Source organism: Falco rusticolus, chromosome 5 (genome assembly GCF_015220075.1).
Source record: "Falco rusticolus isolate bFalRus1 chromosome 5, bFalRus1.pri, whole genome shotgun sequence".
NCBI classification, from domain to species: Eukaryota; Metazoa; Chordata; class Aves; order Falconiformes; family Falconidae; genus Falco; species Falco rusticolus.
In genome coordinates, this window is record NC_051191.1 from 6,722,202 (window position 1) to 6,735,431 (window position 13,230).

The following is a 13,230-nucleotide window of genomic DNA, read 5'->3' on the forward strand; positions in this document are numbered from 1 at the left end:
GTGGATGGCTGTCCGGCTGGTGCTGTCAGGACAAGATGACCTTGAAAGGAAATAAGTGCCTATCGGCGAGATGAGTAATGGCTTAATTTTCAGCTTCCAGTTCATTGGGTGGTCTCAAAAATTGCTGTTTGGTTGCCTACCTATCTTAAGAGTTGGGGAAAGGGCTTCACTTGTTCACGTGTGTACACATGAACAATTTTTAATCACCCAGTGAATGGCAGGCCCCCTAGGACTAGCAAAGATGAAAGAAGCGCAAGAATTGCACTTGCTGGGGAAAAAAGGTGATTGAATTGGGGCTTCAGTCATCAAGGAGTCCTTTCAAGAAAATTCCAGGGGAAAACCCCAGTCTTGGTGGGTCATAAGGAGCCAGATCAGACCTCCTCCTCGTTTCTTCTGGCTCCCAGAAATTTCTTGGTGGCACTCCTAGCAGGAAGAATGAATGCCAGATTAAGACAGTCTCCTGGCAGATAAGAGAACAGAAATACTTTATAGTCTCTCATCTTCTCATCTAGAAGCTGTATCCCCCAGTTTGTCTGAAAGAAATGCACTGTCATATCTGAGACTTTCATTATGTGATTTATCTCATGAGGGCCTCTTAACAGGCCTTTGAAGTAGCTGGGAGAGGGATTTGATTGGTTTCACATGTTTGTGCCAGATCCCATGGTAAGTAGAACTTGAGGTTATGAGATGTTGTGGTGTACGTATTATGGAACACAGTAATTGTCTGAACAGCTTCTTTTGCCTGTGGCTTTACAACTTGGGGTTTAATTTCCTTCTGTTCCCTGTCAGGTTCTGCCAACATCCTCTTTCACACACACCACCCCCTGTAATCTTCAGTAGTCTTTTTTTTTTTTTTTTTTTTTTTTCCTGGAGGAGCAATGCTGTGCTTTGCACCTCTGGATGACTGTGAGACTCACCTCCCTGCCAGGTTTGTTTAAAATTCATTATGGGTTAGCAAGCACAGGCAAATAAGCTCTGCCTTGTTACCTTGTCTCACTTCTTTAGGAAGTTTACCTTTATTTAAAAAAAAAAACAAAAACCAACAAAAACAACAACCAACAACCCAAACCCATAAGATTGAAAAATCAAGCTCTAAGAAATCTGCAAATGCTTGGATTTAAGTTGCCCAGGTGCTTGCCAGGATTTGTTCTGAATTAGCACCTCTTCTGGCTGTTGGATGCAGTGGGAGGAAATGCGTACAGATTCATGTGCTTCAGTTCCTTGTCTGTGTAACAAGCAAGGTATGCTCAGTCCTCTCTCAGAGGATTCAGGATTAGTGTTACAAGTATTATGGGATGTGGATGTCTGCTGTGAATACACTGATGTACAGGGACGGCAACTTTTCCATGTGGATGAGCTAGGTCAGGCCTTGAGTCCAAGGTATTTGACTAGTTCTCAGAATATGTATACTTTCTCCACTGTTGTCGATGAGGATGCTGAGTAGCCAGTCTCGTCTGTACTCTGGTGTTGACGTGCTTTGTGCCTATTGTTACTCACACTAAGCAAGGACTTGAACACATGGATTTTCATGGCAGTTGTTTGTTGACAACCAGTTTAAGAACATTCTTAATATTGATTGAACAATTAGAATTCCCAGTCGTGTTCTAAGTTAAAAATAAAATCCAGGTCTTCTGCATGGAACATTTCACCTTCAGTGGATCTGGAGCAGATCTCAGCATCTGAGAACAAGATCTCCTAGAAGAGAAAGCACTGGCAGACTTGCCTATTAATGTGCTGCGCAGTCTCTCATCTGACCATTGTGGTATTGTGCTGTGGGTTCCCTGAAGAGGCTGGAACCCCGCTACGGTGAATCTGTGAACCACACTGAACAAACAGCTTTACTTTCTCCAAAGGTGTCGAGGTCAGATAAAAAGCAGTGCTAGTTTATGTGAATAAACATTTCTCTCCAATGTCAGACACAACATTTGCCCCGTAGTGAGAATGGGATGAGGTTTTCTAAAATGTCATTTGGTGGAAAAATCACTCTGTGCTTCTGAAGAAGTCTATAACTGAAACTTGCAGTTTACTATTTTTAAGAGCACTCCCATAGATAAAGAGACATGTTTTCAAACCCTGGCAGGCTTAACCAAGCTTAGAACTTTAGTTTGCATTTAGGGCAAGATGATTCACTGGCAGAAAAACACTAGTATTTTGCACATGAACCAGTTGAGAGCCAAGCCCAGAGCTGAGCATCAGAGTATTGGTGCACGCCTGACTGATGCTGGAGTTGGACAAATATTTTCTCAGAGGGCAGTGTTGGTTTCAGCATCTCCACTTTATATAGTCTCTTCAGTTTTGCCACCACAGTTGTTCCTGCAGCTGTTTGGTCATCTGAGCTTAAAATGCCTTGGTAGGGTGGGGAGAAAAAAGGTTGTTTTTTAACCTGAATCTGCTCTCTAGTCTGGTTTATTGCACAAGTCAACAAATAGTTAAACCAGTCTCTCAGAGACACAGGACTGGATAAAAACAGGCGCTGGGTTCACTTAAGCCCACAAGGCCACCAGATAGCTCTGGCCAGGCTGTCTGGGATGAGGTGTCAGTGGGCTGCTCTGTCCCCACGGAGGTTGCAGGTCTTGGGGCTGTGCTTCTGCTGTGCTTATTTACAGCTGTCCACACCACGTGTAAATTGAGGAAACAGTGAAGCAGAAAAGAGAAGTTCGGTTCGCCTGCTCTTTCAGTTTACCCTGACATCCAAGTTTCTTTGACTTCTTGGAAGGAGGGAAGGCATGGTCCTGGTTTTAAATGTATATTATGCATTGTAGCAAAAACAACGGAGTACTTACGTTGCCTGTGCAGACTTCTTGCATGTTTTTGAATAAACAGTTTGTTACTGAACCTCTTGGACTGTTCGAAGTGTGTAATTTCTGTTTTAACGAGGTATTTGCCTCGCAGCTCAGGAGCTGTGTCTGTAGCTGGTGCCTGCTCGAGGCATGGGGCTCCTGGGTTTTGTGGGATTTTTGCTCCAAGGAGCACAGAGAAGCCGGGCTCTCGACCACTCTGCATTTTGCTTGCCCAGCCTGCAGTTGTGATCTCTGGTTCTCTGGCCAACCACTAGCAGTGGACAACGCGAAGGCATGAATTGCTGAAATCCTGCTGTATCTGTGCAGAGGGAGGTATGCCAACTGTCTGAATTACACTTGCATGCTTCACGCTGCTCAGGCAAATGCTTTTTATAGAAACATATTTTAAGCAAAGCTAGAAAGCAGAACAACTAACTTGAAAACAAAGAAACCAGGATGCAGAGTGCTAATCAGACTAGAGGAGATTGTTGCATTTGGGGAAGTGGAGGAGGGGAGCCTTTTTTTCATGACATTCATGTGCTGGAATATGCTGTCACCTAGGCACCAACCAGCCTCACCTGGGTGGAGGGCAGGAGCTGAACCTGTCCCTCTGTTCTTCAGAGCAAGGCTGCGAACTTGTACGAATACATTTGTCAGGACTGCTCTCCAGCCTAATAAAATACAACAGTGTTCACACGTACTGTGAAACAGGTCAGTGGGAGGCAACCTAAAATGCCGTGGTGAAGGAGCAGCGCTTTCAAGTGCTTCAGTTTTAGTGGGATAGCAGTAAGAATAAGCAGAATGTGCACAAGTCACGTGTTCGGTGTCTTGTGCAAGCCTCTTAGCATCAAACTCAAGTCATAGCATGCTGTCAGCTTCAGGGAGGAGTTTTGGACTTGGAAAATACGGATGGAAGAAGGAATCTTACAACTAGACAGGAAACCATTCCCAGGGTTTTTCACACAGGCATGATCTTACTGATGTTCTGACCCTGACATATTTGAAAACATACGTGCATGATAACATGGTGCAGATCAGATAATAATGTGTGTGGTGCTCTAGTTGGATATTAAGACCACAGCTGCTTTCCTGTTCTTTGTAGCAGTGAAGTCCTGGAAATACAGATAATCTCTAAAATTCACCTAAAAATTGTCTTGATGTAGTTTGTTCGGACAAAACAGAACTACTGATCTAGTTGAGCAAGAATTTTGCTATTGCTGAAACCATTTTGACAGTGATCCTGTATCAGTTACTTACAAGTGATCTAGAGGAAAAAGGCATTTTGCAGAATCTAAGACAGCAAAAGAGAAAAAAAATTTCTGAGTTCCTGTGAAGTCCACCCTTGTTTACCAAGATATTCTCAGTGTGTGCAAAAACAGGACTATGCTCTGTACTTAGAGCCAAGCAAAGAACCGGATTAAAACAGGGTAGTTCTACCCTACTGATGTGGGTGGTGGGGGTTGTTTGGTTTGGTTTGTTCTTTTTTTTTAACAGAAGCAGAGTTGAAAAGGTGGCAATTGTGCATCTTTAGTTTGCCACTTTTATTCAGTTTTTATTAGAGATTGTAGAGACACGTGATTTCTGCTCGCCTCCCCCAGTTCCTGAACGAATATCCTGGGTTATGCCGTTAATTTTTAATTCTCTTCCATTCCTTTTACTTCTTGCAGTTCTTGTGTGGTTGGTGAAAATAAGCCTACACTGCAGGGATGCAAGAGGAGCAACAGCCTGAGGTAGGGCTTGGATCTGAAGTTTGTTTCTCAGTAGAATTGCAGGGAAGGTCAAGACTGAATCAGCCATGTACTTCCACTCCTCCTCAGGGAAGATCTACTGAGTCGGAGGGTTGAGACTACCAGTGTGGGACCCCTTTTAAAACTTGGGGTGGGCGGGCTGAATGCTGCTTTTTTTTTTTTTTTTTTTTTTTTTGCCACATTTAGGTTCTTCTTTTCAGGGTCCTTTCCCTCCAATTACAAAAGCTAAAAAAGGTCTTTTGTGTTAACCTACTTGCCAGTGAGGAATTATAGAAAATAATCTAACCTATGAAAAACCTTGAGGAGGAAAAACTGTTTTGTGAGTAAATGACACAAATTGATTGTATACAAATGATCTCACAGTACACAGGTTTCCTTGCCAAATTAAGCTGAGGTGCATTTTTCTGCATTTGCTGTTCCTTTTCTTCTCCTTTCATATCCATGTATCTCAAAACCTTTTTCTGGTGTAGTAAGTGAAGAAGCTCAGGAGATTTTTTTTCATCTGAGATAGAAGAATGTAGGTTTGTGTGTCCTGTTAGTTAATTTGAGGCGGGGGCGGGGTGCAGAAGAGGAATGGCAGATACTTAATGCGGTGCTTAGTGCTTTTCCCACTGCAATGTTGTAATGTTACGATGACAAAGCCAGCATAAGTGACAGGATTAATTCCATATGTTACAGATGGATACATTTTTCCAAAATATTTTTGTGACTGGAGTTATGTATGCAAGCAGTAGAGTCAAGCCATATGTTGTGATCAAAAGCTGCGCTGGTGCTAAATTAGATTTGTGAATGTAATTGCAATTTGCGGTGTAATTGCAGTTTGCAGTTGTCAATGAACAGACTTTTGCTTTGTAGTGAAAGGATGATATGTTGCTGTGAATGTTTTAAACTGCACTGTAAAGCTGGTGTACTTTTTGGTCTTACTCCCATGAAATGTATTCCAAATTTTGCCTTACTTTCAGTGGGGCCAAGGTAAGACACCCAGGATTTATTACCTGAAAATTGCAGCTTGGAACGCAAGAAAAAATTAATTAATCTTGAAATCTCTTAACGATTAGATGGGCTTTGTACAGTCCTGTTTTAAATCTTACCAGGTAAAGTACAAAGTAAACCAGTCATTCCAGCTAAAAAGCTGACATCCTTCAGGAGAGCTCGGCTGTCTGCTCTGCTTGCTGACTCACTAATACTTTTGTTTGGATTTACAAAAATTTAGTTTGAAGGTACTTGAATGTAGTACCTACATTCAGAATGTACTTGAATTACAGAAGGTAAAACAAGAATTTAGTTTGGAAGGTACTTGAATGGTGATAGATTCACTTGTCTCTAACTTTTTGACTTAATGTTGTTCAAGAATTCCAAATTCTCCCAGTAATAATCCTGATTCAACTTGGAATTACTGTAGTTGCCTGAAAATAGGTTATAGTTGAGCTTTCCCTGGTTCTTAAGTCTTTCTTTTCTGCACTAACTGTCTCTCCAGCTTGGATGACACAGGCTGGATGACAGGGATTGTTTGAATTCTATGCACAGGTTTTAAAACTTGCCTGCTAGTTAAAAATAAGGTTTTGTTAGCCAAAGACCTGCCTCATATACTTCTAGTGACAATATTTAAAAGTCAGTCTTGGGGAATCTTTTCAATTACCTTCAGATATTTTAGAGAAAAAAACTATGCAGATGCTATGCATCCTTTTGATTTTGATTTGATGTATATGAAGTCAACATACACATAAACTTTATAAGATTGGATGTCCATATTGTGTAATTTCCTTACACTTATTTCAACAGAATAATCATCTTGAGCAGACTGTTCTAGAATGGATGTGTGTATTCTTGTGAGTGCTGATTAATTTTTTCAGACTAATGGTGACTGCTAGTTGAGGCAAATCTGTCACCTTATAAATGGCAATGGTATAATAATCAGTGCACATTCTAGTTTCAACACAGAAAATGCTATGGTAGCATTAGAGGTAAATTTTTTTCTTTTTATTCTAAAATCAGATAATTTTTTTAAAACTCCATGTCAGGTATATATATTGCCTTTTAAAATAGGCATGAAATAGTTTTTAATGTGCACTTTCTCATACTTATCCAGCTAGGAGAAAAACAGTTGTAAAACTGCAGATGCTTTGAACTGTTGACACTTGCTTAAATTATTTACTTGCTTGAATATTTTATGTAGGTTCAAATCGAGCAAACTCACAAGGGGAAAGATGTATTAAAGCATTTCATTGTAATTTCCAGCCTCTTTTTGAATTTGTTTCATACAGGCTGCTGCAGATCCAATGTCCTCCTCTGATGCACCAGAAGATGGCCCAAAGGAAACATCAAGTGTATCGCAGAATATCTGTATGTTTCTGGTTTGACTGGGGAGGGTGTATGACATTGGAAGTGTGTTAAGCTAAACAACCATGCCTTTTCCTTACCTAATGAGGATGTGGGTGTTAGCACAGAAGGGAGATGCAAGTGAGGTCATATCTGACTTCAGCTGTTCATGATTTGTAGAAAGGCCCAGTTGTGTAAACCAAATTTGGAAGGAGCAATGACATATCAATTGTCAATTTGTTGCTCCCACACTTTCAGAAGAAAGTAAATGTTTTTTGATTTAATAGATATACTCAGCTATTGTCTTAAGCTTAGTCATGCTCTCTAAGCCAGAGATGCATGAATACATGTTTGCTTCAGCATCTGGCATGTAGCATTATGATGTTGAATCAGTTGTCCCAAGTGGAATACTTTGCCCATGCTAGCATGATAGTGTTTTGATATGAAGGCCAAGACTGCAGGATGTTAGAATAGAAATGTACCAGGCAAAACTGTCTTACTGAAGCCCAGGAAGAGTATCAGTCCTTACCTTTTAGTGGTAAGGATCCGATAATGACAGACATTTCTTTCTCTGGAGGAGAAAACAAAGGCTTCTTAGGATTTGCTTTGTGTTTGTCATATACCATTGTAATGTTAATATATACAATGCTCATTTTGAATAACAGGAACATTCAGATTGTGTTTTCTGGCAAATGATAGGTTCTGAACCACCTTTGGGCAAATTAGCTCTTAACGGCAACATTACTATAATGCTGGAGTTGCTGAATAATCCCTAGGGATAGCAGCTTTCAGAACTAACAATCATGGGAGCAAACAGAGCCTTGACCAAAGCTAGGGAAAAGCATTCAGACCTAAAGAAGCAGATTAATTTTTTGTTGCTTTTTTCCTCTGGGTATAGAAGTTGGTTTAATAAAAACCATAACTGCTCCTGAGAATGTTTTCCTTGATTATGTCCCTAAATTATAACATCTGGTACTGCACTGTTAGCAGTTTTTCTTCATGTGATACAACATTCAGTCCAGTTCTGAATATACATATGAGGTGAAAGCTTGATAAATTGAAACCTTTTAAGGGTTACTGAATATGTGGAAACCACTTTCAACTGGGGGAAATCTGAGCCATAAATGGTGGTATGGCTTTAGGCTAGGAGAGTATTTGGGGAAGGTATCATGCACGCTTCCCCTTTTCTGATATTATTCCTTAGATATCCACATTTGACCATTGTGGGAGGCAGGATATTTGCTGTTTTGCAAGTAGATTTTGGTTGATCTGCTATGGCTACTTTTACGATTATGTGACTGAGAGTGCTACAAATGCAATAGCCCTACCTCTTCTTCCTTTTACAGTCATGTTTTCCCCACCCCCTCGTTAGCATCACCATCTGTTTTGGAAGACACGTGGTCTTAGATCAGACTGTACTGATGGCAACACACCATGTTCTTGGGTATTAACTGTGAAGTTAAGCTGCTAAAATGCTAAGGATGTTGGAGGGTGGCTTTTGGTTTGGGTTTTGGTTTTTTTTGACAAAATTCTTGTGAGATAAGTATTTGTGGGACAGATCTGGGGCCAGAGCCACACAGTCAAACCAGATTAATGAAACGAATGAATGAATGTGTGGTAGGAGGCTGTAATTTATCTGCGTCTTTGACATCCTGCCTGAAAACTGTTCACTAACCTTTTTTTTTTCCCCTGGGATTATGATCCTGTTCCAGGCTTCTGGACCACTTGAGACCTCTGCTAACTTGTGCAGCAGCTTGCCAGAGAAAGAGAGTTGGTTGGAAACAAAACTCTGCTTTCCTACTTGATGCCATTTTTTTTTCTCCTCCCCCCCCCCCCCCCCAGATGCATTGCAGCTTAAAGATGAGTCATTTAAAGTTACTATTATTTCCCATTGATGTAAAACTGAAGCTTCTCTATCTCAGTTAATGAGGCTTTCTGGCATTTAACAAGCAGCTGCGATGGAACTGATAGATCTTCCTATTTTCCATGGCAAGCTGGACATAGATGGGCTGAACTCGTACCATTTTGGTCTTAAATGTTTGTTATTGAAACTAGGAAAGAATGGTTGGTTTCCTGACCTGAATACCTCTTAAGGTTTAATTTTCAGTTATATCTTGATCCTTGGTGTGTTAATCACAGAAAAGGCTAAGATTGGTACTGTAGGTATCCTATATGTGCCAGTATGTGCAAGTGACTTTACCAGCATACACCGGTGTACATGTGTTGCTATCATTTATACAGATAAAATCCCAAGAGGGAACGCTTTGATTCTAGAACTAAAGAAATGCTCTATTTTTTTTTTATTTTTTTTTTTTTTAATATATTTAGTGTATACCTTTTCTAAGTATTCTTTGCTTCTCTATCCACCTCACCTGCCACACAGCTTCTCTCTTTCCCTTACTGAACTGCGTGGACAACCTGTCCCAGTGTCCACAGGGTAGGAAACCTGGACTGAGACCCATGCTTGGAGGCAGCCTCTCCAGTGGTGGCACTCTCAATGATGTAGCCTCAGAACTGAATGTAAGATTACAGTGGTAAATCAATGGCCTTTTAGCTCTGCTCTGCTGTTTAGTGGTGACATTTTTATTTTCTGGTTTACATATCTGCACTTTATAGTCACATGTACTTTTCTTTTCTGTTTTTATTTACATTTATAGCTGATGCAGATGCATTTAAAATTCTCCTGGAGATGAAGATGAAGAAGAGGCAGAAAAAACCTACTTTACCAAGCACTGTGACTGAGCTTGACACAGAGGATGGTTCTAAAGTATATGTGGTTGGAACAGCCCACTTCAGTGACAGCAGCAAAAAAGATGTAGTGAAGGTAAATAGTAAGTGGGAACCCTTCAGCAGCATGTTTATAATGTTGTCAACTTTGCAGGATGAAGTCCAGCTCTCAGACTTGGTTCTGTGCTGTAACCTCCAGACTTTGATTTTTTTTTTTTTTTTTTGTGTTAGTTGTTGAAGGGCCAGCAGTGCTGTGGGGAGAAATAAGAGGCAGATACATTATCTCAGTTTTTTGAGCAATACATTGCTTTCCCATCTTATTTTTATTTGTCCTTAAAGAAAAACACAGATACAGTGCCAGCGTTAAAAGTGGAAGTCTCACTAGTGAAGCTTACCTTGCCTGTCATGGTACAGCATCACATCACACTGACAGTGTGTACTTGTGGTTCTTGCATACTCACTGTGATGGGGATGTGCTGAGAAGATGCAAAGCCTAGAGCTGAAACTGCAGTTTATAGGTTTCCTGTGCCCTGGCTGTATAATACTGAGCTGTAAAACCATGCCACCCCAAACTTGGGTTCCGTTTCCAAGATGCAAATAGGTCCGAACATCTAGTGAAAGTAGGAACTATTTCATACTTTGCCTCATGCAAAGCATTCAGTTTGGAGTGGCTTTATTCTCCAGGCATTAGAGGGGGAGGAATCTTGTGCCAGAATCATCAACCCTGGTTCTTACAAAGCTTATTCTAACTCATATTGGAAATAATCGGAGTATGGTCAAATAAACTTTGTGAATCTGAGAAGTGTAACATTAAGTTTTTATTCCCCCCCTCCCCAGCACAATGTGTTCTCCACCTTCCCATCCCAAAGCATCTAGTAACTAAAGCATTTAGCTGTCATGTTCCTTACTGTTTTTCTCAATATGTAGCTATTTAGAGCAGTCTTTTTCACTGGGAGATGATTGCTGGAATGTACTTTTATTAGGTCCCTTTTCTAATAAAAGTATTGATACTGGTTGTTGATTGCTTCCTAAACTGGTGTAAATAAAATCATCTTTTTCAGACAATACAAGAAGTGCAGCCTGATGTAGTTGTAGTGGAACTATGCCAGTACAGAGTTTCTATGTTAAAGATGGATGAAAAGACATTACTAAAAGAAGCCAAAGAAATAAATCTGGAAAAACTTCAACAAGCTATAAAGCAGGTATGATTTCCACAGTCAGAATTAAAGGTTTACGTTCAGAGCAATTTGTCAAGTTGCAGCCAAACCCAGTGTTCTCACCAGCTGGGAACCTCATACTGTTGACCTAGGTGAGAGTACTATTAGGCAGTTAGGTTTGGGGTTTTTTTGTCAGCTGGAGTATTGAGGGCTTCAGTTCCACAATGTTTGGGCAGTTGTTGACATCAGCAGGAATCCTTCTGGTTTAACAGTTGCTGCATTTGCAGGACACAAGTCTAACTTCGTAATGCTGTGCTAATATATTTAAATAATAATATTATTATTGTTACTGTTGTTGTTGTTATTATTATTCTTCCTGTGATCTGCATCTGTATCACAGCTATTTAGGGAGCACTCGTTTTTGATATTGACTGTGTGATCTGTTTAGCTGCATTCCTTCATCCTAGTGTGTTGGTCTTTCTTTTTAGTTCTCATCCACTTTTCTTTTGAGTAGTTTCTAATTGACAGGCCTTGAGGGAGGTTTTTGAAAAATCTGGGCTGAAAAGTGTGGGTTTCTATCTTTTCCTGTTTGACGCAGCAGTCTGGGATGTGTGTGCAAAACAAGTGTTGTCCTGGATTTTTTCAGTTTCACCCAGTTAAGTAATTTTAAGCTAGGCACAGTGAAACAGCACAAAAGTGACTTTAAAATAGCAGGACATTTAACTAGAATGGCAGTATGTTGTCAATAGTAAAAAGTGTTTCCAGCGTCCAGTTGAATGAACAAATTCATAGGCTATTATCTTGGTTGTGTGGTAATTGTGTATTGGAATTGTTTTATTGATGTAATGGGGAATTTGTGGGCTTGCACCCCCTGTAAGAATACAATCTGCATCCATGCAGGAACACATGCAGTGGCTAGGGGCTAGTCTGCTTGTGTGTGTGCACAGTGTCTTAGTGCAGGCTTCCTGACTCGTAGAGTTGGGCAATAATGTGTCTTTCCTGTTTTCTCTATTTATGTCCTATCAAAGGAAAGAACGTTGCAAAACACTTGCATATTGCATGAGTTACTGCATCTATCTATTTATGTTAGGTACTGTGGATTGTTCCAATGCGTGTAGCCAAAAAAATACGTGTTCACAACAACCAGAGCAGCACAGCTGGGGGTCTTCTGACCTCATAAACAAGCACAGAAGCCTTTTTTTAATATCAGAGCTAAACGCAACAGCTGTTGCTGTGTTTCTCTCTTAAAAGGAAAAGGACAACGAAAATAAAAGAGCACTTTTTTTTAATCTGTGATGTAAATTCATGTTGGCAGCTTTGTAATTAGCACTTCCTACCAGGGCTTGAAGCGATCTTGTATGCAGACAGTAGGAAACATAAACTCTGTAGGCTCCAAAGCCAGAGTATAATATAAAGATCCTTCGCATTGTTACAGTCCAGTCTTAGTCTCCTTTGGCACCAGGGATAATGCAAATAATGAAATTTGGACGTTGTGCCTTTTAAATAATGTATTTCTCCATCTATAGTCTCAACCAAAAAAAACCCCAGCCTTTCCTCTTTGATTCAGTAGCAGCATGGGTTATATAGGGAAGATCAGGGAAAACAGTCCAACTGTCTCATGCTCCTTTATAGCGCGTTTTTCTCTGGTAAAAGTCAAACCAGCTGGTAAGTTGCTCAGTTATACTTCAGTTGTCCTCTCGCATTGAAATGTGCATTTGGGCTCAAAAGTTAAACCAAAAGTCAAAACTGCTTGCAACTTTCATCCTTGAGTATCAAATTAGGAAAAGAAAACTGTGTCTTCATGTAATTACTTGTGTAAATCTTAAACAGTAAAATTGCATTTCATTGCTCTTAATTAAAGTTGGAAACTGAGCAATGTTAACATGAAACTTACACAGTTGCAACGGGTGACTGGTATTCAGAGCTTATCAAGCAGTTGTTGCAGGTTAAAAACAAGCCTTCCTCCAGCCCCTCCTTGAGTTTCAAAACCCTTGCAATTGTTTGCAGAGACCTGTTTACTTTCCATTAAGCAAAGCAACACAGTGCAGACTGATACCTGGCTCAAACACGGATTACCTGAAGATGAACAGCAACAACTGGCTTAAACCAAACTAGTAACAATAGTTTTGTTTAGCTTTTCCCCCAGCTTCCTGTTTCTGCTGTCCCTTCCGTGTCCGTACCATGGCCCCGTGTTAGTCTGAGCAGGGCTTGCTTTTTAGCTGCATCGTGTCCCTACGCAGCGGTATGATTGCTAGTCCTGACACAGGAAAAGTTGACAAACATTGTTACGGGGCAGAAGAGAAGGTGGGTTGGTGCCAGCAAAATCTTAGCTCAACCTCATGTTTTTCACCTACCTCTTTAGGCTGAAGTTACCTGTGCAGGAATATTGTGTAATGTTGGTTTTTTAACGTTTCTGACAGTGAAAAAGCTCTTGTTTTGCACTGTGTAATACAGCCTTTCATGTTTTGGTTACCTACAGGATTGTCCTGTCAAATAAAA

General features: G+C 40.5%; 1 protein-coding gene across 3 annotated transcripts in view; it reads left to right on the top strand.

Moving 5' to 3' along the window:
- Nucleotides 1–13,230, top strand: part of TRABD (TraB domain containing) — a 34,487-nt gene that overhangs the window by 6,991 nt on the left and 14,266 nt on the right. For 2 of the 3 annotated variants that reach the window (XM_037388315.1, XM_037388316.1), the window contains exons 2-5: nucleotides 4,448–4,510; nucleotides 6,793–6,871; nucleotides 9,505–9,671; nucleotides 10,636–10,776. In XM_037388315.1, coding sequence (XP_037244212.1) covers nucleotides 4,487–4,510; nucleotides 6,793–6,871; nucleotides 9,505–9,671; nucleotides 10,636–10,776 — 411 coding nt within the window. In that variant the 5' untranslated portion in view covers nucleotides 4,448–4,486. Of the gene's footprint in view, nucleotides 1–4,447; nucleotides 4,511–6,792; nucleotides 6,872–9,230; nucleotides 9,368–9,504; nucleotides 9,672–10,635; nucleotides 10,777–13,230 lie in introns of those variants that run through there. The other variant, XM_037388317.1, reaches the window with a different exon arrangement.